Here is a 25,031-nt window from a genome sequence, read left to right as displayed (position 1 = left end):
CGTGTGAGATCTGTAAACTGTGGCTTTTGATATTAATGTCAAACCCTTTAACTTACTTTAATAGGTGGTCTCTGCTCTCTGATTGTAAATACAATGACATTTAAACGCATTATGCACACTACCCTCTTGTTTAAACCATAAACGTTTGCTAATCAAGTTATGTGCTGGCAGTGGTTTTGGTAAGGCTAGTCTCAGAACAGTCAGTTTTCCTGGTTGTGTATCACCATGTTTAAATTTGTCATGCTTAAAGTTACAGACACGTTGTCATTATTTATAAATAACCCTACTGTACAAACAATGATACCTCAAACTGTGCAGGTTGCTATTATTGATAAGATCTTATCATAAGATAAAATTTACTGAACATTAAAAGAGGAACCAATACCTAGGAACAAGACTAACATATGACTTAGGGGTTGGGCTTTTTATGACAACCACATAGCAACAAACTAAAATAACCCAGAATACCTTTGCAACTGCATACCTATGTGTTCTAGCATCACCAAAGAGCTCTGCACAAGCAATTATCACTCTTTATTCTTTAGAAAATTTAGTTTTAATATTTTGTCATTTTAACTCAAGAGTAATTTTGGATCTAAATTAGGCTACTCAGCCAGCCCAATATAGATATAGTAGGTTGAAGTGTTCCACTGCATTAATCAGACCACCCTCATGCAGTTTTTTTCTCATTAACTCTGGTAAGTTAACTAGGTCATTTAGTATGCACGGAAATGCATAAACCTCTTTAACTGGTGTAATCATATTTGTTGGGTAATTCTTTCAAAAACATTTACTTAAAAAACAAACAAGCAAAAAAAAATGTTACTTTTTATATACATCTTAAAAAATGAATCCTCTTTGCAAATAAATAAATAAATAAATAAATAAATAAATAAATAATCAATGTATGGATTTTACTTCAAGTGCAAAATCAAAGAACTATGAAATATACTTGTGCCCTCTTTGTCATATTTTTGTAGTAACTGTACTGGTTAAAGCTTCCATTACATCATCTTTGTGGGCACAACATAGATGGTGAATGACATTACTTGGCCTCATTTCCTGTTAAAAGGACATTTTCCTTAAAATAATCTCACCTGACACCTTTATTGACCCATTGGAGATTTGTGGCTTTTAGTCCATCTTTCAGCTTTGAGGCTACCTACAGGTCCTGGTCATATAATTAGAATATTATCAAAAAGTTGATTTATTTCACTAATTCCATTCAAAAAGTGAAACTTGTATATTATATTCATTAATTACATACAGACTGATATATTTCAAATGTTTATATCTTTTAATTATGATTATAACTGACAACTAAGGAAAATCCCAAATTCAGTATCTCAGAAAATTAGAATATTACTTAAGACCAATACAAAGAAGGGATTTTTAGAAATCTTGGCCAACTGAAAAGTATGAACATGAAAAGTATGAGCATGTACAGCACTCAGTACTTAGTTGGGGCTCCTTTTGCCTGAATTACTGCAGCAATGTGGCGTGGCATGGAGTCGATCAGTCTGTGGCACTGCTCAGGTGTTATGAGAGCCCAGGTTGCTCTGATAGTGGCCTTCAGCTCTTCTGCATTGTTGGGTCTGGCATATCGCATCTTCCTCTTCACAATACCCCATAGATTTTCTATGGGGTTAAGGTCAGGCGAGTTTGCTGGCCAATTAAGAACAGGAATAACGTGGTCCTTAAACCAGGTACTGGTAGCTTTGGCACTGTGTGCAGGTGCCAAGTCCTGTTGGAAAATGAAATCTGCATCTCCATAAAGTTGGTCAGCAGCAGGAAGCATGAAGTGCTCTAAAACTTCCTGGTATATGGCTGCGTTGACCTTGGACCTCAGAAAACACAGTGGACCAACACCAGCAGATGACATGGCACCCCAAACAATCACTGACTGTGGAAACTTTACACTGGACCTCAAGCAACGTGGATTGTGTCCTCTCTTCCTCCAGACTCTGGGACCCTGCTTTCCAAAGGAAATGCAAAATTTACTTTCATCAGAGAACATAACTTTGGACCACTCAGCATCAGTCCAGTCCTTTTTGTCTTTAGCCCAGGCAAGACACTTCTGACACTGTCTGTTGTTCCAGAGTGGCTTGACACAAGGAATGTGACAGCTGAAACCCATGTCTTGCTTACGTCTGTGCGTAGTGGTTCTTGAAGCACTGACTCCAGCTGCAGTCCACTCTTTGTGAATCTCCCCCACATTTTTGAATGGGTTTTGTTTCACAATCCTCTCCAGGGTGCGGTTATCCCTATTGCTTGCACACTTTTTTCTACCACATCTTTTCCTTCCCTTCGCCTCTCTATTAATGTGCTTGGACACAGAGCTCTGTGAACAGCCAGCCTCTTTTGCAATGACCTTTTGTGTCTTGCCCTCCTTGTGCAAGGTGTCAATGGTCATCTTTTGGACAACTGTCAAGTCAGCAGTCTTCCCCATGATTGTGTAGCCTACAGAACTAGACTGAGAGACCATTTAAAGGCCTTTGCAGGTGTTTTGAGTTAATTAGCTGATTAGAGTGTGGCACCAAGTGTCTTCAATATTGAACCTTTTCACAATATTCTAATATTCTGAGATACTGAATTTGGGATTTTCCTTAGTTGTCAGTTATAATCATCAAAATTAAAAGAAATAAACATTTGAAATATATCAGTCTGTGTGTAATGAATGAATATAATATACAAGTTTCACTTTTTGAATGGAATTAGTGAAATAAATCAACTTTTTGATGATATTCTAATTATATGACCAGCACCTGTATACCTATCCTGTCAAAGAAAGCAGTCAGGGAAAAATATAAAATGTCACACTTTTAAAAGCACTCAGGAAAAGCTCACTTGCCAATCTTCTACTATAAAATAAAGAAATATATTTGCATTTAAATGTTGTTTGACAAAAAAAAAAAAAAAAAAGTTAGAATACACAGTAGAGCTGCACGACTAATCGTTAAAAGATGTCTATTAAACCTTTGACAAGTATGACATTAACAAACATATAAATCTGTGTCGGCGCTGCCGCAGATCCAGAGAGAGCAGCTGACATGTATAGGTATAAAACAACTTCACAAACAAGTATTTTAACCACACAGTATTATTATTCCACATCAGTATTATTTCAATTATTGTTACAATAATTCAAAATATCACAGAACTACTGGGATAAATGTTTATAGTTCGAATATAATCACTTATGTCTATGGTGTCGATCATAATAGAGTAAATCACCTTTTGCAAGTAACTTGCCGCTTAAAATAACGAATGCATCAATTACATCATTACACCAGCAGGTGGCGACCAGTGAATTTAAATACGTATCGTCATTGAAACATTCATTCAAGAGATTCGTTCAAAAATGCTGATTCATCTAGTAATGAAACAAGTGAAGTCTATGATTGAGTCATTGAATCATTCATTCAATCTGATTATTTTTTTTAAATTCATATTAATTAAATGTTTTAAATAGACTGCAGCAATTTGCATTTTGTCAGAATCTGTAGTAAATTACATGTGATTTTGTTCACTTGTATATTCAGAATTGTCAGAGAATGGTGATCTCTATTTTAAACCAAAAAAAAAAAAACTCAATTTATCCAGACTCGTGCAGCTTTACCATCAACGGATAAATATTGTCAAAGACTATAGACACACAAAGACGGTTAAAGGGTTAGTTCACTCAAAAATGAAAATTCTGTCATTTATTACTTACCCTCATGCCGTTCCACACCCGTAAGACCTTCATTAATCTTTGAAACACATATTAAGATATTTTGGTTGAAATTTGATGGCTTCGTGAGGCCTGCATAGGGAGCAATGACATTTCCTCTCTCAAGATCCATTAATGTACTAAAAACACATCTAAAACAGTTCATGTGAGTACAGTGGTTCAATATTAATATTATAAAGCGACAAGAATATTTTGAAATATTTCGAATATTATAGTTTTGAAATCAGCCATCACTATATAAGTCGTTATTATTTTTTTTTTTTTTGCCGCACCAAAAATATTCTCGTCGCTTTATAATATTAATATTGAACCACTGTACTCACATGAACTGACTTGGATGTGTTTTTAGTACCTTTATCGATCTTGAGAGAGGACATGTCATTGGTGGCTATGGAGGCCTCACGGAGCTATCGGATTTCAACTAAACTAAACCTAACACTCGCGCTTAGGACTGCACATGCGCATTGGCTCGTCTAGCCTAAAAAATAAGCTATTTGAGCATAAGAAACAACATTTAAGGAACAGTTCATGTCAGATGTTGTTGCTGATTTGAAATATGTAATTTAATTTCAAGTTCGCCAAGCAGTTTTTGAGATTTCAGGATACCCCCATTCAGATAGACAGGACTTGCCCAGAGGTATTGCAAATATGGCCGCCAAGTGAACAGACTTTCTTGAAAGGGACTTTGATATTGTCCCAGAATGGTGTAGTTACAGCATCCACCAGCAGGGACTAACCAGGCCAACACTGACCCTAGCTATTGTCACCAAATGTTATAGCTAGTAGGGATGGATGGATGGATGGATGGATTTTTTTCGTCACTTCCGGGGGTAGCTTTATCCTTTTTAGCCACAACATTTGGAAGGGGACTTTCTATGACCTGGTTTCACAGACAGGCCCTAGATTAAGCCAGGATTAGTCCTTAGTTTAATTAGGAAATTTATGTAGCCAGTGCAAGTAGCTTTCAGTTAAAACAGCTCAAACATTCATTTTAGTCTAGGACTATGCTTAAGCTTTGTCTGTGAAACCAGGGGGTAAATGTATTTTCTCAAATTCCTGTTTCAATAGGAATTACACCAGCAAAGTGTTGCTTCACAAGCAGTGACAAAACTGTGCTTGTGAAGCCAAGGGTCTTTAATGCTTGCTAGTAAATTATGACAGATTTTCAATTGTTTCACCTCGAACAGATCATTGTAAATTAACACAAATTGAGCATGATGAATAAATCTAATATTCAGAGAGACAGAGACAGAGGCAGACCCCCAGTGCAAACACATCTAAAATAAGTAACCTTAGCGGTGGGGATACCCTTCTTTCAAAAACACATCAGAGAAGGAGAGGAGTAGAGGGTGTCTTCAAGGTGATTTAGGTTCCCTGAGGGGTTTCAGTCATTGTAGAACAGTTTCATTGTGCATCACCGTGTTCATGTGCCTGTGAGAAACCGTTGCATACAGTATGCAAAACTTGACATTTCTTTCAAAGGGTGGGGGGAGTCAGTCTGGAAATTACTGGACCATTAAATCTGCAACTGCTAAACGCGCTACCAGCACAGCCCCCAGCACATACAGTACACCCCAAACTGTTGGCATCTAGAGCTTAAAAATGACAGTTATTTCACTCAGAAAACTTAGCCTTTTAAAAGTATATACTGTTTGTGAAAAGTTATAAACCTGTTGTTGGCTTACAAGCTACTTCTCTCAGTTGTGGTTTCATCAAGTAAGTGTTTCCAGAACCTGAGAGTACCCGAGAGAAACCAGATATAAACCGAAAGTGGGCTGTCAAATCTTAATTTCAGTATATGTTCATAATTAACATAACTGAGCGAATCTAATGTCCATTTGCTTAGAATTAAATAACCTATACAGTGAACCCTGAACGCATATCTACAAAAAGAGCTTTAAAACCTCCTCTGCACCAAAGCAGCTGTGAACAATCGGTACACGGGCGCTGTTATTGGTGTACAATGAGTGGGAGAAGAAGAAATTCCCATTCACACCAAGAACGATACCAAGAAGTAAACTATAACTATATAACTATATTAGCATCCATCCCCCAATTGACAATAGCATTTATAAGCGCACTGCAGTAATCCACAAGCTCTTAAAACTCAGTGGTTCTTGACTGGCTGTCAATGTTTTTATTGTTCATCAGAGGAAAAATAAATAAATAAAAAAACATTAGTTCTGGAAGTGATCCCAACAATATTTTTATTCTGTATCATTATAGAATATATGTAGACTTCCCTATTCTCACAAAATTAGAACCACTGTTCTAAAGGGATAGTTCACAAAAAATGAAAATTCTTACTTACCTTGTCACCTCATTACAAGCCTCAGAAAAAAACAAAACATAAAATAAGTCCATACAATGGACTTATACAATGGTTTGTGCATGGATTTGCAATTATCCCTTACCTGAAATTACAAAACATGAACAGCACATGAGATGCCGATGCTCACGCACGCACATGGCAAACATATTACAACAAATGCGCATGCACCTATCACCCATGACCCATAGCTGTTAATGTGCACTTATCAGAACTTGTCTATGCCTTATTATATATGCAATGAATTATTCCTTTAACACCTGTGACAAAAACATTCTATACAATAATAGACATGGGAACACATGGAATGAAATTATAATTAACCCTTAAATGCATGACTGTTTCGCCAATCATTCTTACATATTCGGGTCTTTATCGACCCGTATCTATAACACGGAAGGATCTTCAAATAAACTCCTCTGATATTAGAGTAACAATTACAGAAGAATAAAACAAATCGTATTTTGTTACCTTTTGGAGCTTGAAAGGGCTCCGTTTGAGCAGATGTTTTATGCCATCATCACTGTCCTCGTCAGAGCTCATTTTCCAGTACATTCAGCAAACAATGGGCTAGTTTTATGTTTGAGGTCATGAATATGAGCCCATTCGCAATCTCAAACATATTCTCAGAACTATATAATTTTCAACATCTTCAAAATCAATATTTCGATCGCTAACAGCTTCACCAGATCCATCCAGTGACAGTTACAGTCATAGTTGTTTGCGTTCAGTACTCGCTCTGCAGTAAATCGCTGAGCCATTTCATGTTTCTCTTATTATTTCGTTTTCTGTCTAAATGAGTCGTCACTTCAGCATTGTGTATCAGACATTGCCACCTTGTGGAATAAAGGTGAATTGCACTTATTCTGTCATCTAAGATTCAATTATTGTTGTGCAGAAAAAATATATGTACACTCATACACACCTCGGGTCGTTTGCGACCCTATACAATTTTTACAAAAAATGAATACAAAAATAGGCATTCTTTTATAATTTTATGATTTTTTTTTCTTGTTATATTCTTTATAATGAATTGATTGAGAAATACCAAGAAGGTTGATGTCTAACTTTAAAAAATGAACGAGGAGGAGGGTAGTGAATGATGTCCCGGGTCACTAAAGACCCGAGGTTTGCATTTAAGGGTTAAAGATAAAAAATAAAGATTATTCTGGGTGTTGTACACAGACTTACACAGGTGGTGGGGGGGGGGGGTCTCATATTATGCACTATATTCTTTACCAACCTACATTCAGCGTCAGTGAGTCTTCATGCTTGTTCGAGATGCATCGACCAGCCTATGACATCAAAGTAGTGGAGTCGTATGCAAGGAGTCGTATGCTCTCCAATCGCTCTCGCAGTACTTTGATGTCATAAGCCGATTGGTCCGATGCATCTCGAACAACAAGCCTTTTCTCTTACATTTCATTCACGGTTGCCGTTCTTTGAAAATAGCATGCTTGGACTGTATATTATAGGGAGATGAGAAGGTCTGTATCTCTTACCATTGGAGAAAGCATAACGGCTAACTTAATCACGTGCGGCACCTCTCAGCCTATTGTGTAATGGCAGTGACATCAGTGCCCGCCGTTCAAAACTCCTTTCCTGCGTAATGCCACAGCCGGAGCCTTAGCATTAGCCAATACGTTTTTTTGGCTAAATGTTGCAGGCTTGCCTTCCAGTGGCTTTTACACAACATTTATTGTTCTATCTGTTAAACAGTAATGCGGCACATTTACTCTTGGTAATGCGTAAATGAGTCCTACCTGTCGCAAAATTCCCTAGTCTGACCTTCTCTTAAAAAAAATACATTTTTATCAAGCTAAAATCTACATATAGTTCCCAACAAAAGTATTGTTTAGTGTAAAACATGCTGAAGATTAGCGAACAGGCTGTCGATTAATTGATTAGCTATTTCCCCACAAATGTTGTTTAATCTGCATAGTGAAGCCTCTCATCCATTGACATCCATTCAAAAAACGGCCTCTGGTCTCCTTCCCTGCGTACCGCCAGAGGCGGAGCGTTAGCATTAGCTGTTACGCTTTTTTGGCTAAAGGTTGCAGGCTTGCCTTCCAGCTGCTTTGGCTTGGATACGCTTAGCATTGACCCCAAACACAATTGGTTCTCCTGTGTCACGTGACATGACGACCACTACATGACTCGTTTAAAAAACGTGACCGCAAATTTTTTTTTGAGAGCAAAGTCAGACAGAAAGATTATCATTCAACGATGACTCAAACGTGAGCAACTGTGGTTGTGGTTTTATTTATTTATATAATCTAATAATTATCTATTGGCACTTTCAGGTTCTGCAGAGATTATAATTCTGACAGTGACCTCTGGGGGCCCCATAACACCATCAGAAAGACAGAGAAGCTCCATGACTACGTAAGGAAGGAAATACCACATTTTAATGATAGTTTCCGTTATAATTTGAAGTATTGCACATAAGCTGATAAAGATCTGCAGCCTCCACTGCAGTGACTGATAAGATGATTTCACTTAATCTGCACACCTTCACTTTCATTTTTTTTTTCTTCTTTTTTTTTTTTTTCTCTCCATGGAATTGTTCTTATCTTGTGGGTTGAGTTTCTTTTGAGCCCATGGCATTTATTTTGCAAAATGATTATATCATCATTGTGGGTACTGGAAGATGCATGTGTGCACTGATGCATATTCAGAGGGCTGAGATGATAGAAGAGGTAAATCTTCAATAGTTTTTTGTGAGTTTCACTTGTGGCCAGAGTGACAGCTACCTCTGCACATGACCTTTCCTTTCGTGTTAAACTGGCTGTTTTCCATAACATATTTTGTGATTATAGTATGGAACATGGGAAAGAGTGGGCAGTTGCACAAAAAAAAGGCCACAAAAAAGTGTGAAATTAAGGCAAACCAGTTAGTAAATAGTAAGTAAATAATGTTTGCACTATTCTGTTCTATTCACTTTTATTAAGCTTATTGATCTAGTCCAGTCTTATTAGACTGTGAAAAAAAGTATAGAACTTGCTTTGAAACAATTTTCACTCAGAAACTGCTAGAAAATTCTTAATTATTCATTAAATAATTACAAAGAAAGAGTAACACATTGAATTAAATATTCAATTTTGAAGTAGAAACACTGAAATGGTATTTCTTGTAAAACATACTCCAATAATCTTTGTTTTATTTACAACTTGGATTTTTTTTTTTTTTTTTTACAGTGAGTTAGGTATCAGTTGCAGTAGTTTCATGCCCCCATCATACAGTCAAACCAAAACTTATTCAGACATTTTTGATATTTTTGATATATTGTTTCTAGTGTGTGCAGGACACTATAGTTCATTTATGTAAGTGAGGATAGCAAAATAAAGTAAACTGTGACATATTATACCCAAAAATTCTTCATACAGTGGACTACCAGTAAAATTGATAAAAATTTTGAACCAAAAATTATTCAGACACTTTGACCTGATCATGTTTTGCTTAAGTGTTATCTGACATAATTAAGATCATTTTTTCTGACACAATTTAACTTTGAGATCTTGTCATATTTTATTACCATTTAAACTATAGTGAATAAACTGCATTAATGAATGAAATGTTCAAGGTGTCTGAATAAATTTTGGTTTGACTATATATGTCTTAATGTATCGGATAAAATATTAAACACAATTTAGAAATATGGAAATCATATTAGCTTTGTTGGTCCCACTTTATATTAAGTGGCCTTAACTACTATGTACTTACATTTAAATTAATCATTTGATACAATGCACTTATTGTGTATATACATGTTTTTACATTGTACTTATATTTTGAAAACACCTGCATGTAATTACATCTGTAATTAATTTCTGTAATTACATTTATAATTACACTGTTGACCCATCCCTTACACCTTACCCCTACCCTTAAACCTACCCATACCACCAAACCTGTCCCTAACCTTACCCGTATCCACCTCAATGGCAGCAAAAGTGTTTTGCAATTCAATATGAAACCAAAAAGTACATGTACTTATTTTTTGATGTAAGTACATAGTACTTAAGGCCACCTAATATAAAGTGGGACGCTTTGTTCTATGACAGTATCACTATAAACAGGTTTGAGCAGATATTTCCGGGTGCTATTGACATGAAAACATATCAAACATGAAAACTTATCAAAATGTTTATTTCCCTTGACATATCATAATTAATTAACTTTCTGAGCTTGACCAGGTCATATTTCTGCAGCTATCAGGAAAAGTTTTGATGGACATATAAGTCAACAGCACAGATGCACATGATTTCTAGAAAAAAAATGGTGAAAGAAAGGAAGAAAAAAAAGGCTAAAGACCAATCACAGATGTTTGAGGTGAAAGGGGAGGGGCTGGCTAGAGTTTAGAGGTGGCCTTGCTATATCTCACCCACATGTAGGCTTCCACTGGTCGATGACATCTCTGGTTGAGGTCGCAATGCTTGTTAATGTCTCTCTGTTGGCTTGCTCACGGCAGGACGCAGCCTCCACCTTGAGCGCATAGGTACGTCTTTGAAAGTTTCTGTGAGTCAGGCTCTTCTTCTTTTCCATCGTCTAGTGTAGCTGTTTCTCATCTTGCCTGCTGTCTCTCTACATCTTCCCCTCCCCCATCACCAAGTGCTGTGCTTTCTATATCTGGAAAAACATCTTTTGATTACAAAAGCATCCGTGCAAGTGTCTGATTGTGTGTTGAGGTCTTTTCTGACTGCAGGCCCGGAGAGGATGTGTCACTGCAGACAGGTTTTCCCCTGTTACTCATGGGCCTCTTTCTCTCGCTGTGTCTCTTTATGTTGGTCTGACCGATGCACTTTTGCAGTTATCACCCGCATTTGAGTGTGTGTTGTTCAATCTATAGGTGCCTTCTTCACTGGTGGGTTGATAGTGCTCATAGATTGTTGTGGCCTGGGCTAATGTCTGTTGTTAGACAGTAGTTGAGACATCTGATGTACTGTAGTTTCGTACAATGAAAGGAAGGGTTCGGTTTGGTGATGGGACAGAGTGTAACTTGCGTGTCACATTCAGACATTCACAGGCCTGTACGGCAGGTAAGTCAATTGCTCATTGCACTACCGCAGAATTTGCAGTCATTTTAGGCAATTGCAATCGCAATTACACAGAATTTTCCTCAGTTTCATTCTTCTCATTCTCACGCTCAAATGAGAATTCAACTGCGCTAGGGCTTTAGAAGAAGGCGAAGACAGTATAGGAACTGGTGAGGTATCGTTCGCTGTGACAGTCTTTGTTTAGCGCACTATAGCTGAGCATAAATTGTAAAGCAGATTGGTCTTAGAAATAATTTAGCAAAAGCACAATAAGTGTTTCCATATGCATTTTATTTAGCGTTGCTAATTGTATTATAGTCATAAACATAAACCGTCTAAACTTGTGGTCGATTTCTTGGTAGCTGCTAGAGTGATCACGATCGTTGTAGAAAATACAGTAAATGCAGTAATGCATGAAGCAATTAATTAATTTTTTGACTATTTTAGATTTAAAATTTACTACAGTACATAACTAGATCATTTTTTGCCAAAACAACTTGGATTAAAACTGTTTTAGTGATTTATGAAAAGCAAAAGCTTTAAGCAAGGCTGGTAGTTTTGGCAATTTGAGATTCAATTTTTGCATGTCTAAACACTAACTGCGATACTGTACGCTGTGTAATGTAGCTTTACAGGTAATATGACTCACTTATATTACAACACACTAGACTATTAATATTGTATCATAATATATGACTCAGACAAATGCTAATGCTACAAATAAAGCTGCAAAGGATCACAAAAGAAGTAATTTCAGTTTTTTTAGCCGATCATATTCTCCGTTAAACGTACCGTTCACCCAAAAATGAAATGTCTGTAGTCATTTACTCACACCTTCATGTCATCCCAAACTTGTATGACTTTTGAAAAATGTCTCTGTGATTTGAAAGCTCAATGCGCTTTGACGCCAATTTTCTTTAACGAACCGAAAGAAAATAATTCATACAGGTTTGGAACGACGTAAAAGTTAAGTAAATTATGACAATTTTCTTTTTTTTGTGAACTATCCCTTTAAGTAGGCCAACTTGGTTCCAGAACACCTCATTTGTGTTAATGAGCTTTGTAAGCTGCGCATTTTGAGTCCCATCAGTTAATTTGGACAGTTGTGAAAAATAAGTATCTGCACACTCCTGTTTGGTAAATGTTTTACAATATTAATGTTGAGTTGTTTCGGTTGTTTTCTCATGCTTTGCAGGGTGTGTGTGTGGTGTGTCTCACTTTTAGCCAGTTTAGCATCAATTCTAGTAATTAGAACATTGAGCATCGTCATCTCAGTACAATATGTTCCACACAATCCGTCACCGTTGCCTCTGCGCTGAGGGGGAGTGATCGTATCGGGAGTGATCGGGTATTCGATAATCTTTAACTTTCTTTTGTGCGCAATTGTGAGATTGAAGACAAAAAACAGACAATAGGTCATGTGAATATTTCGCGATTGAGCTACTTGCATCTCGAAACCTTGTACGTCTCAATGATGAAATCCAAAACTGCCCATTATTCCAAAACGGTCATGTTGTTTGGAGTGTCTTTCTTTGCACGCACTACAGGATTGAATATTGAAATCTTTTTTCACCATGTCCGCATAAATTTCTGTGCAATTGTGAGGAATTAGCACACATCTGCGATGTAGGCCTACTGTAATCAAACGCTCCACCAGACACCACATCACACTGCTACTACAGTAGATGCATATCTAAACCGACCTACTGTATGGCTTTGATACTGTTGTTGTTGATCAAACAAACTTGAACTCTTACGAGTCTCAGCGTACCGGCATTAGTCAGAGTTTCACATTCTGAAGAGGTCTGTGGCTTCATCGCAAAGCTTCATAACAGAATTTCAAAGGTGATGCAAAATTCGAAAGGCCCTTGTCGCTTTACATGACCAGACATGTCCGCCTCCGCTCTGTGCCATATACCCAGACAATGCAATTCTAGTTCATGGGTGAATGTATTGTGAGATAGAAATGATTAAACATTGCTAGAGTTTCATTTTGTGAATTAGTTTGTCTGACTGATTGCTGAAAGTAGATTAGAGATGTTGTGACGCTGATGAGTTCAGGAAAAAAAAACTCGATTCTCCTGAATATGTCTTTCACAATCTCTGAAATTAAGTTTTATTTTCCTCTTCGGGCTTATCTATGTTTCACTCTTTCTTTCGGTCTGTTTGTCTGTCTGAAAACCAAACTCTTTTGTATGAAAACATTTTAACCTTTTAATCCTTTGGTGCTTGTAAAATGGCAATGATACTGGTTAGGACTAAACTATCTTCTTGTCCTCTACATGACAGTTGAATGTCGAAAGATTGATATGATTTTTATACTCTACCATGTGCCCTCAAATGATTGGACAAGAATAGCTACGACAAAACGGTTCATTTGATTTTAGCAAACTAAAAAAAAAAAAACTAATTGGTGGTCTTTTGCGGCTTGATTTGGACTATTAATGATCTATTTTTTCACATATCCAAACAATGCATATTAAAGCCGGATACATAAATAAACTGATTAATGAATATATAATAACCAGGTCAACCTGACAAGTCAATAAATAAATACATAAATAACTGAAAGCCAGTAAATAAATTGAGTTTGTATCAGAGAGATGGGTCTAAAAAATAAAAAATAAAAATTAAATACTCATTATCAGTTGCACTCATGATCAGTTGTACTTCATAATGAATAACCAATCTAATTAAAAAAAAAAAAAATAATTTATTAATTGCACTCATGATCAGTTGTACTTAATTATCAATAAACAATCTAATTTAAAAATAATTTATTAATTGCACTCATGATCAGTTGTACTTAATTATTAATATACAATCAAATTTTTTAAATATTTTTTTTCATTTATTAATGGCACTCATGATCAGCTGAACTTAATTCTCAATAAATAATCTCTTTTTTTAAATATTTTTTCATTAATTACACTCATGATCAGTTGTACTTAATTATCAATAAACAATCTATTTTTAATTTTTTTTTTTCATTTATTAATTGCACTCATTATCAGTTGTACTTAATTATCAATAATCTATTTTTTAATTTTGTATTTATTTATTAATTTCACTCATGATCAGTTGTACTTAATTATCAATAAACAATCTACTATTTAAAAATATTTCTTCAGCATTTTTAAATTATTATTATTTGTAATAGGCCTATGTAGTTTTATATCATTAGCATTTTAATTATTTTCTAATAAAGTACCATATTTTGTTGTAGGGTATATATTTTGTTGTACGGTATATTATATAATCCACTAATTTCTGATATTTTTAATGAGAGAACTTTTTTTTCTCTTTCTGTTCTCTTTCACACCGTCTAAGATTCCTTGACAAACCTAAACAAGTTTCCCTTGACAAACTTAACCTCTATTTTTTTCCCCCTTCCAAAGGCTGACATGAGATTTCACAGCACGACATCAAACCCGATCATCTCACTTCAGCAACACCTTTCACTCTTTGAAGATGATCCGCATTCATAACCCTCACCACGTGCCGTTTCTGCATCAGACGGAGCAGCTCCGCCAGGCAGGGACTCTTTGTGACACGCTTCTCACCGTGGAGGGCCTTTCATTTAAAGCCCACGCTCTGATCCTAGCGCTGGCGAGCAAACGTCTCAAGCGTCAGTTAACAAACCAGCACGGTCCAGGTCCAGGGTACTGCTGCACTATAGAAAGCGTCTCTCCCCACACCCTCAAGCAAATCTTAGACTATGTGTACAGCGAATCGGTGGATGTGCCCAAAGATGACCTGGAAGAGCTGCTGAGGGGTGCCGAGTACCTGGAAGTGGAGTCTTTGGTGGAACAGTGCCAAGCACAACTTAGTAGTCCAGATTCCCCTACTAAGACGGACACAAAAGTGGTAAAGTCACTCCAAGATGACAAAACATACAAGCACACCGAGTTGTTGTCCAAAAGAAGCCATCCTACGGATAAAGACAACCTCAGTTGTTCTTTAGAAGAAGAATGTTCTTCCACCGATAAACACCACAAGAGGTCGGTCCATGATCCACACAAGAAAAGCTGTTCTCCTGTATCTCCTCAGCCTCCCATCTTCTCCAGAGAATCCATCATCTCCTCCAGCACCCCATCTCCATCCCCTCGCTTCTGTTGGCCCCCGGTCAGCCCGTCTCGTAGCATGGTGTTAAACTGTAGAGAAATTATGACCATCCACTCCCTCCGAGCGTACCCGTACCCCACACCCATATACCCCATCCTGCACCGCTCCCTCCAGCCACAGGTCTCCTCCTCACTTATGGGTTACACGGGGTTGCTTCACCCCTATCACCCTCTCATACATTCTCCTCCGCTGACTCAAGACAGTCCCTTCGTTTCGGGTCTAAAAGGAAAGAACGCCTCTATCAGTACAGCTTTAACAGAGTCCGTGTCAGAAAGTCAAGAGAGGTAAGAAACGCGTAGATGAACCTTAAAAATGTTATGATAAAATATCCAACCCTGTGAAATTGAGTTTAAAAAAAAGGCAAGTCATCTAGAATAGCTACAGTTCATTTGAGTTTGGCAAATTAGATTAAAAAAAAAAAATGGTTAATTGATAGTCATTTTTTGCTTGATTTGGACTATTAATGATATATATATATATATATATATATATATATATATATATATATATATATATATATATATATATATATATATATATATATATATATATATATATCCAATTGATGAATCAATAAATCAAAGAATAAATAAATAGATAAATAACTAAAAGCCAATAAATAAACTGAGTTTGTTTAGCATTTTTTAAATTAATCAGAGATGGTTTAAAAAAAAAAATATAAATATTACTATTTGTACTTATCATTTGAACTTAATTATCAATAAATATCAATGTATGTACTTTTCAAGCAAAATATTTTGCAAAAACTTTTGGTTTTAAATGGTGAAACACTATTGTTCACATTGAGATGCTTGCTATTTAATGCAATGATATTCATATGTATAATGGGTGGCTTAAAGGGAAAGTTCACCTAAAAATGAAACTTCTGTCATCATTTACTCACTCTCATGTCATTGTAAACCTGTATGACTTTCTTTTTTCCCCCCCTGTGGAACATCTCGTATATATTTTGATATTTGAATATTTATTTGTCCGTACAATAGAAACTATTTGGATACCAACATCTTTCCAAATATATTCCGTAGAAGAAATTATACAGTTTTGTAATGACATGAAGGTGAGTAAATAAAAGAAAATTCATTTTGGGTGACCTTTCTCATTTAAGTATTCCAAACATTTTGGGCTGTCTTTATATCTGAACATTAAACATTCATTAACATTTAAACTTTAATAAACTATATATATATATTGAATTTTGACCTTTAGTAGTCCAGTGTCCATAGTCTTTTTCAAAGAGAAGTCCAGGGTTATAAGACATCCAGGTATTTTCAGCATGATGAAAGTTCTCTCCTTTTTTCTTTTTTTTTATAACGATATTTTCGGCAGGAAGCCACATTATAGTCAGCTAATTTCAGCAGAACACCATTAGCCTGGTAAACACATTTTTCACCAATGCATCAACACATTTACAGTCATAACCAAAGCAAACACCACAAAATATGACCTTGCTTTACTTTAACTTTAAAAAAAGGAATGATTGGTTACACTTTATTTACAGTGCCGTAGTTACTCAAATAAGTACTTAGTACTATTGATTAACTACATGTACTTACTATAGAGTTACCGTTAGGGTTGGTTTAGGGTTAGTTCCTTGTAATTATGCATAATTTACTGTTATTACTATAGTAAGTACATTGTAGTAACATGTAACGACGGCACTGTAAAATAAAGTGTTACCGAATGGTTTGCTACTAAGCAATACTATACTAATTTTGGAACTGAAGTCATTGAAGATGATCACGATTGCTCGAAATTTACTTTTATCCTGATTTTTAAATATAAAATTCAAAAGTATGTTTATAAAATATTTCGATTGAGTTCACTTGTTGACTGCTTTTTCCTTCAACATCCACTCCAACCATCCATCATCAAAAATAGTTTTTGTTTAAAAATTGTATCTATTTGCATTGTATATATCTACAATAGTATTCTATAAAATGTCTTTCGATCAAAACATTTTGGAGTTGAGAATCTAATTCAATCAAGCATGTCAAACTTTTCACGGGTAGTGTATCTGTACTTTCCAACAGACACATTTTCCCCAACCAGCCCCCTGTTCCACCTACATGAATTTGTCTACAGGCTCCATTAAAATGAGGGGAACTAATAACAGCCTGTGGTTTAGTGGCAGTGGAATTACAGTTCAATAAAGACAATTATGGATAGAGTTGAGATATATTATTGTAATGAAACACTTTAAGGGTACGAAGAAAAATATTTTTATGATGCCTTTATCCGTAACTTGAAGTGTATGATGTATATAGGTGAACTTGTGGTCGTAAAGATCTGTCAGTCTCTATTTTAAGTGTTTGAGCCCGTTTAAAAGCACAGAACCATGTGCACTAAATACTGGATATGTCGGTGGAATGTTTTGGAAAACAATACTTACTATCAAGGCCGAAACTGAGGGGAGCCCCCCAATTGTCCCCGACTTTACAAACAGCAAACATGAAAGTCGGCTATCTCCACCCTCAGAGCAGGATGTTCTATTTCAGGTTCATTTTTAGCCAAGGTCTGTTCCACTCCCTAATTTGCCACACACACAAACAGGTGCCCCATTCAGACAGAGATCTTTATGCTTGTTTTGCTCATTGTGAGTGTAAAATTGAAACTTTCTTTCTTTCTTTCTTTCTTTCTTTCTTTCTTTCTTTCTTTCTTTCTTTCTTTCTTATCTATGCATGCACATAGAGAGAAACAGTACAAACCACCCACTCACCAGTTCATCAAGTTTCATGAATAAACGAATAAACATCTAGAATAATATACATTTCTGACAGCCTTGATGATGCTTAAGGTAAAAGGGTCACTTCATGTATTTTGGATAGCATATTTATTATTATTTGGGCTCTCAATATTTGAATCAGATATAAAATCAAATGATCTTTTCTTCGTACTGTAGATGCGCTGCAGGTTGCTTTACTCTGGCAGAGGAAACCATTGTCGGCTTGCTTTGTTTCCTGCTACCTGAGAGCAAAACCTTTGTTCATGTGTGTTTTAGACAGGAGGTGATGTAAGTTTAAATTGATCTTCTTAATCGCTTGATAATACAGGTTTGAAATGCGTTTGAATGGCATTTTGCCAACTTCTGTCTACACGTGTGGGGCTACAGAATGCCTGCGCTGTATATCAAGTTTTGTCCGTAAATTTCCTCTTCATATTCTTCTTCACACCTACTTATTTCTTATTATATTTACACTTCATCAGGTGCAAATTAGTTTTAGTAAAATAAAGAAGTAGTAAAGAAAGTCTAGACATATTTATATTTATCTAATGACCTACTTTCAAATATTTAAGCATTAAGTATTTAGATCTAAAGGTTAAGATCATGAGGAACAAATTTAGTCATGTCTTTTAACACTTTTAACTGACACAAATGTGATAGCACACTAAACCTAACAGAGGGTAACACCTTGATAGCGTGTGGGTTTCTCACTGACCTTTACCTGCAGGTTAGAATTAGCCGTGGTCTTGCTAAAACACCACAGTGTGTGGAAATGTAGCTCTAGAAGTGCTACTGAATCAGCAGGTGTTAGCTGACCAGATCGACAAGTGGTTCAAAAAATACCAGCGGAAAATGCAGTGACTCAGTTTGAAGTTATTTGTTGATGATGAATAAAGTCCTAAAAGCTAATGTCTATACTAATTATGCATGGAAAATGTGGACTTATTTGAATAAGCATTAACATGACAACATTTTCCACAGGAAGCCAAAGGTTCAAGAGGACAGGGAGATATGCTGCAGACACTGCGGTAAGCCGGCCCTGGAAAACCCCTGGAGGCCAACCACTGGGTCATCAACCTCAGGTAATATGCTGTATAAATGCACAAATTAATCTAGAATAATTGTATGCACTCTTATCTGCACAGAATAAAGAAGGCATATACTCGTGCAGAAGCTTGCAGAAACACCAACTGGGTGGCAGTAAGTTGCAGATTTTGCCTTGGATGCATTGACATTTTACGTAGTTCAGAGGAATGGATGCCCGCAACAGGATGTAAATGTTGTGTATCTCTCAAAGAGCTAAAAGCAATCTAAAGTAGAGATGGTGGCCGTTGCCTCCCTTCCTCTGACAGCAGTAAAAGAAAGGATAGTAGATGGTGGGAAAAAAAGCGTCTTTTGAAATGCAAAATTCATGCATCTATCAGTTGAACTTGATTTCTGTAAAATCTTTCGGTAACACTTTACTTGAAGGGGTGTGCATAAGACTGACATGACACCTTCATAATCATGACATGACACATGTCATGAATATGAAGGAGGTTTTATGAATGTATATGACAACTGTCATTAAGTGTCATTCGCTCAGTTATGTCATTTTTAATGCAAAGATGACATTGTTTGAGATGTCCGAGTTATGACAACTTGACATAAACCAATACATCGTAACCTGTCAGTGTCTTTGTCATGACAACTTGACATCATTTAGCTTTATGGGATAACATTACATTAAACTGTCATGAGGTTGGTTTTGACAATGGCTGTCATGAGGCCATTATAATAGTGTCATGAATATGTATCTTGAGCTCAAGTACAGTGGTATAAATTGAACTTGTCATTAAAATGTCATTAAGTGACAATACTCTGACAAATAATTTTATAACAGCGTCATGACTATTTTTCATTTCATGTTTTTTTTGTTTTTGTTTTTTTTTTTTTTAAGTTTCCACCAACAGAAGGTCAGATAATAGACAATTTCATATTTCTTAAAAAAAGATAAAATAATGGTAACACTTTATTTTAGGGTCTTTTAACTAGTTGCTTATTACTATTAGCATTCATATGGCTAAAATATTGGCTGTTTATTAGTACTTATAAAGCACATATTAATGCCTTATTCTGCATGATCTTATTCTACATTCTTAATCCTACCCAATACCTAAACTTAACAATTAACTATAATAAGCAGTAAATTAAGAGTTTATTGAAGGAAAAGTCATAGTTAATCGTTTATATATGTGTTCCCTATACTGAAGTGTTACCAAAATAATGTCATGTAATGTTAACCCATAAAGCTAAGTAGTTTTTTTTAAGTTTGATAATTAATCTGCTATGTCATGTTTATGACAGGTTATGATGTTTTGCTAATGTCAAGTTGTCATGACAAAGACACTGACAGGTTATGATGTATTGGTTTATGTCAAGTTGTCGTAACAAAGACATCTCAAACAATGTCATCTTTGCATTAAAAATGACATAATTGAGCGAATGACATTTAATGACAGTTGTCATAAACATGCATAAAACCTCCTTCATATTCATGACACGTGTCATGTCAAGATTATGAAGGTGTCATGTCAGTTTTATGCACACCCCTTCAAGTAAAGTGTTACCAATCTTTCAGCCAGGATTTCCCATGAAATGGTTATTTAATTTTATTTTACATTTAAATGTACATTTATGCATTTAACAGATGCTTTTATCCAAAACGACTATGATATAGGAACGAATGCAATTCATCACAAGTCCAACAATATTTATATTTATAGTGAATGCAAGGTTTGTTCACTCTTAGAAGGAAATGTTCTAAATAGAACCTTAAAGTGTTCTGTCAGGTGCTTATATATATATATATATAAAAGTGTCTCCTAGCATCTAGCATTATAAATGAGTTAATATGCTAAAATGACTTTGTAGAACACATACAGTGGCATTAGAAATTATTTGGGCACATAAAATCGGCATGAAACAAAAGTTGTGATAGTCTATTTTCCCTATTGTGCCATATATCCAAGTGAAACAGCTTTTGTAGGGTGGGACTTGATTTTGTCCATGGGGAAATGATTGGATGGTTGTTTGCTAATAGGTGGGTTCAACTATGCAGACCGATTTGTGTATGACATCAAAGTACCTCGAGAGTGATTCAAAAGCATACAGAGCCATTTGCTCTCTAATCCCTCAGAACTGCGAAAGCGATTAGAGAGCAAACGGCTCTGTATGCTTTCAAATCACTCCCGAGGTACTTTGATGACATACATCAATCGTTCTGTGCAGTCGAACCCACCTATTAGCAAACAACAACAATTGCGGTCTGTTTATAAACACTACATTTAAATTTGACCCCTCCTCACAGGCAGAACACTGGCAGAAGCGCAAACCCTCTCCCCTGCCCTGTGGGAAGATCAGTGATTAGCTATTTTGAAAATATTGTGTTTGTCATGCATAAATAGCATTTTTGTGTATATGAAAGAACAGTTACACTAGGCTCTTCAGTCTAGCCATCTTCAGTCTAGCACGCTAATAATTACACGTCATCATAAAAACATAATTACAATGCATAATAATCTGAATCGAGTTGCAGATATCATTGTGATTGGCTAGGGTGACACACTTGCTGCATGTCCAAAGGTTGCAGACCAGAAATGTCCCGAGCACAGGAATTCAAGAAGAAAAGAAGAAATTACAGGCGAAGGACAATAGCTATGTTTCCATCCACCCATTTTTATGGGATATCGCATTTTAAAAAAATAATAATAATAACACTTGGAAACACCAAGGTGCACATAAAAACATATGCGTTTGCAGTTGATGAGTTGATTGCAGCATCTCAAATGTTGGCTTGATCATTCTGAAATGCCTAAGCCAAAGTCTGTCATCAGAATGATTTGGTACAGCGTCTCACACGATTGCATTCCCAAACACCAGGCATCCAAACGCAAGATAACACAACAGCTTTTATTGCGTTTCATCTGCGCTCTGAGATGCAAGTAATTTATGATGTAGGAAAAAAGAGCCACAATGGCTTGCCCAATTACGGCAACTTATATTACTACAGTACATTGTGCCAATTTCCAAGGAAGTGACGATTTTGTTCTCTTGAACAAATGGGATGGAAACAACGCTTTATTCGCAAATGTTTTATGTGCAATGCTGGGGAAGATAACTTTTAAAAGTAATGCACTAAATATTGCATTACTCCATAAAAAAGTAACTAATTGCGTTACTTAGTTACTTTTTATGGAAAATAGTGCATTACATTACTTTTTCTCATCTGGGCTAGGCTTGCTTGTTTGTTTTTCATAATAAAACATACATTTTGGCAAATGTAAAGAAACTTTAACAACAAAAGTTATATAAATAAGTCTCAGCCTGAAGGAAATGTAAATTCATGCCTGAACACTAGAAGGCGCTGCTCAAACAGATCTTTCAGCTGTGCTGATGAAAATAGGAAACAGGAGAAGAAAGTTTAGCTCTCTTACTTAAAGGTGCAGTATGTAATAATTCTGTCCGCTAGAGGTCGCTAGAGGCCTATTCAAAACAATGGCGTAGCTTGATGACGCCAAGTTTGAGAGCGGAATCTTGTGGTCTTCACCTCAACGGATGGTGCAAAAGAATAGGGATAGGTCTCGGGAAGAAATCATGTTCATGGATGCGATTATTAACGTTACTGTAGTATGAAGCAAGTGTTGTGGGAGCTGAACGAGGCCACTGGAGCGATTGAGCAACACACGCCTCACGAGCAGCAGAACTTTTATTATAACACAGTCACCGGCGCTGCTTCCGCTATTCCGGTCATGAGTATGAGGTAACACAGCTCTGTTTATCATATTAGATACATTTGAGTGTGTACTCTGTGCGTTCATTCGGCGGCTGCTGTGGCTTGTGTTCAAACAAAATAAAACCGGAGGGTAACGTGGGTATGGCGCAATTGACAGGCGACTCCTCACACGTCCTGGAGCCTTGGTTAAAATTGCAATTTTCTCACGATTTACAAATAGTTGGAAACATTTGGGATATTGTAAGTACTCAAGTGAACAAAATATATAACACTGGTTTAGTGGTTTTTGGATATTTTACTGCAAAATTCTTACATATTGCACCTTTAAGCAATAAAAAAATTGAAACAAATGTGATCTAAATGTTTATCTTATCCAAAGTCATTTTTGCTTATTATTATCGCTGAATTGGATCATCGAAACGTCAGCAGCAAAGACATTGGTTAATAAAGTGAGATTAAATACGTAAAGTATAGTTGTGTTATTTGACATTTCAGGTTTGCATAATGTTCTGAGTTTGCATTTGACTGTTATTCATTTTGAGGAATACTGAATGTGTTTTTGTGAGATGAGTAGCTGCCTGCTCATATTTAGTCTAGAACTACAATAACCTTCATGTTCACACACAACGCCTCTGCACTTACTCCTGATTTCTCTCAACATGGCGACTGGAGAGCTGTTAGTCAACACATGGGAAATCAAAGTAACTTGTGTTACTTATTTGGAAAAGTAACTCAGATATTTTGCTGTAAATTTAAAAGTAATGTGTTACTTTACTAGTTACTTTGAAAAAAGTAATCTGATTAATCTAAAAAGTAACATGTGTTACCTCCAGCACTAATTATTTAAAAAGTCACAAATCAAAACTTTTTTTTTTTTTTTTTATTAAATATAAAGATATATAACATATAATATAAATATCTCACTTGCAAAAAAACTGGTTCAGTATTTCATCGAAATCAGAATATTATGTAAACCTGCAATAATTAAATGTTAAATAATACAAATATACTTTATGTATTTAATCTCACTTTATTAAAGGGTTAGTTCACTCAAAAATGAAAAATTATGTCATTAATGACTCACCCTCATGTCGTTCCACACCCGTAAGACCTTTGTTCATCTTCAGAACACAAATTAAGATATTTTTGATGAAATCCGAGAGTTTTCTGATCTTCGTATATACAGCAACGTCAAACCAATTTCAAGGCCCAGAAAGGTAGTAAAGACATCGTTAAAATAGTCCATGTGACTGCAGTGGTTCAACCTTAATGTTATGAAGTGACGAGAATACTTTTTGTGGTCAAAAACAAAACAAAAATAATGACTTTATTCAACAAATTCGTCTCTCCCCGTCTCTCCTCTGCTACTCTATTTTCATTGCAGCTTCCAGGTTCTATGTCCGGCTAACGCTGTTCACGTGAGCAGCACGACACGTGTGCGATGCTGATGCAGGAGCAGGCCAATAATGAGCCAGGGTTCGAACGTAAACACGGAAATGCAGCACTGCTTAACAGACTGACAGGGAAGAGGAAAAACTGCTGAATAAAGTTGTTATTTTTGTTTTGTTTTTGCGCACAAAAACTGTTCTCGTCGCTTCATAAGATTAAGGTTGAAAAACTGTTGTCACGTTGACTATTTTAACAATGTTTTTATTACTATTTTTTTGGACACCGGATGTTATAATTTCATTGTTTTCATAAGGATATAGGATAAAAAAGCCTATCAGATTTCATCAAAATATCTTAATTTGTGTTCCAAAGATGAGCGAAGGTCTTATGGTTGTGGAACGACATGAGGGTGAGTAATTAATGACATAAATTTCATTTTTGGGTGAACTAACCCTTTAACTAACATCTTTGCTGCTGACCTTTGATGATCCAATTCAGCCATACTAATAAGCAAAAATTACTTTAGTTAAACATCACATTTGTTTCTTTTTTATATTATTCAATATGTATATATTTTTAATTGCTAAAGAGAGTTGAACTTTCTTCAACTGTGTTCTATTCTTTTGGCCCTGCCCAGATGAGAAAACATAAAGCAAAAGTAATGTAATGCATTACTTTTCATAAAAAGTAACACAATTAGTTACTTTTTAGGGAGTAACTCAATGTTGTAACACAAGTAACTTTCCCCAACACTGCAATTAATACACTTGCTTTTATAATGCATTGATAAAGATTACTTGATAAAGTATTCAGAATTAATACAAAAAGTATTCAGACTTATCAGACATTATTGCAGTGAGCTACTCCTGTGGTTAATCTGCTAAGACAAATGTGTGAACTTG

At 35.9% G+C, this 25,031-nt stretch overlaps 1 protein-coding gene across 3 annotated transcripts in view; it reads left to right on the top strand.

Annotated features, from left to right (window-relative positions):
• The window catches only part of zbtb32 (zinc finger and BTB domain containing 32), a 32,387-nt gene that overhangs the window by 2,169 nt on the left and 5,187 nt on the right, over positions 1–25,031 (top strand). The window contains exons 2-4 of one of the 3 annotated variants that reach the window (XM_048161467.1): positions 8,366–8,447; positions 14,497–15,507; positions 18,948–19,048. In XM_048161467.1, the coding sequence (XP_048017424.1) occupies positions 14,570–15,507; positions 18,948–19,048 (1,039 nt within the window). In that variant the 5' untranslated portion in view covers positions 8,366–8,447; positions 14,497–14,569. Of the gene's footprint in view, positions 1–8,365; positions 8,448–10,438; positions 10,561–10,776; positions 11,102–14,496; positions 15,508–18,947; positions 19,049–25,031 lie in introns of those variants that run through there. The other 2 variants (XM_048161465.1, XM_048161466.1) reach the window with 2 other exon arrangements.

This window comes from Megalobrama amblycephala, linkage group LG16 (assembly GCF_018812025.1).
Source record: "Megalobrama amblycephala isolate DHTTF-2021 linkage group LG16, ASM1881202v1, whole genome shotgun sequence".
Taxonomy (NCBI): Eukaryota; Metazoa; Chordata; class Actinopteri; order Cypriniformes; family Xenocyprididae; genus Megalobrama; species Megalobrama amblycephala.
Note: the sequence above shows the minus strand (reverse complement) of the source record. Positions and strands in the feature narration are given on the sequence as shown.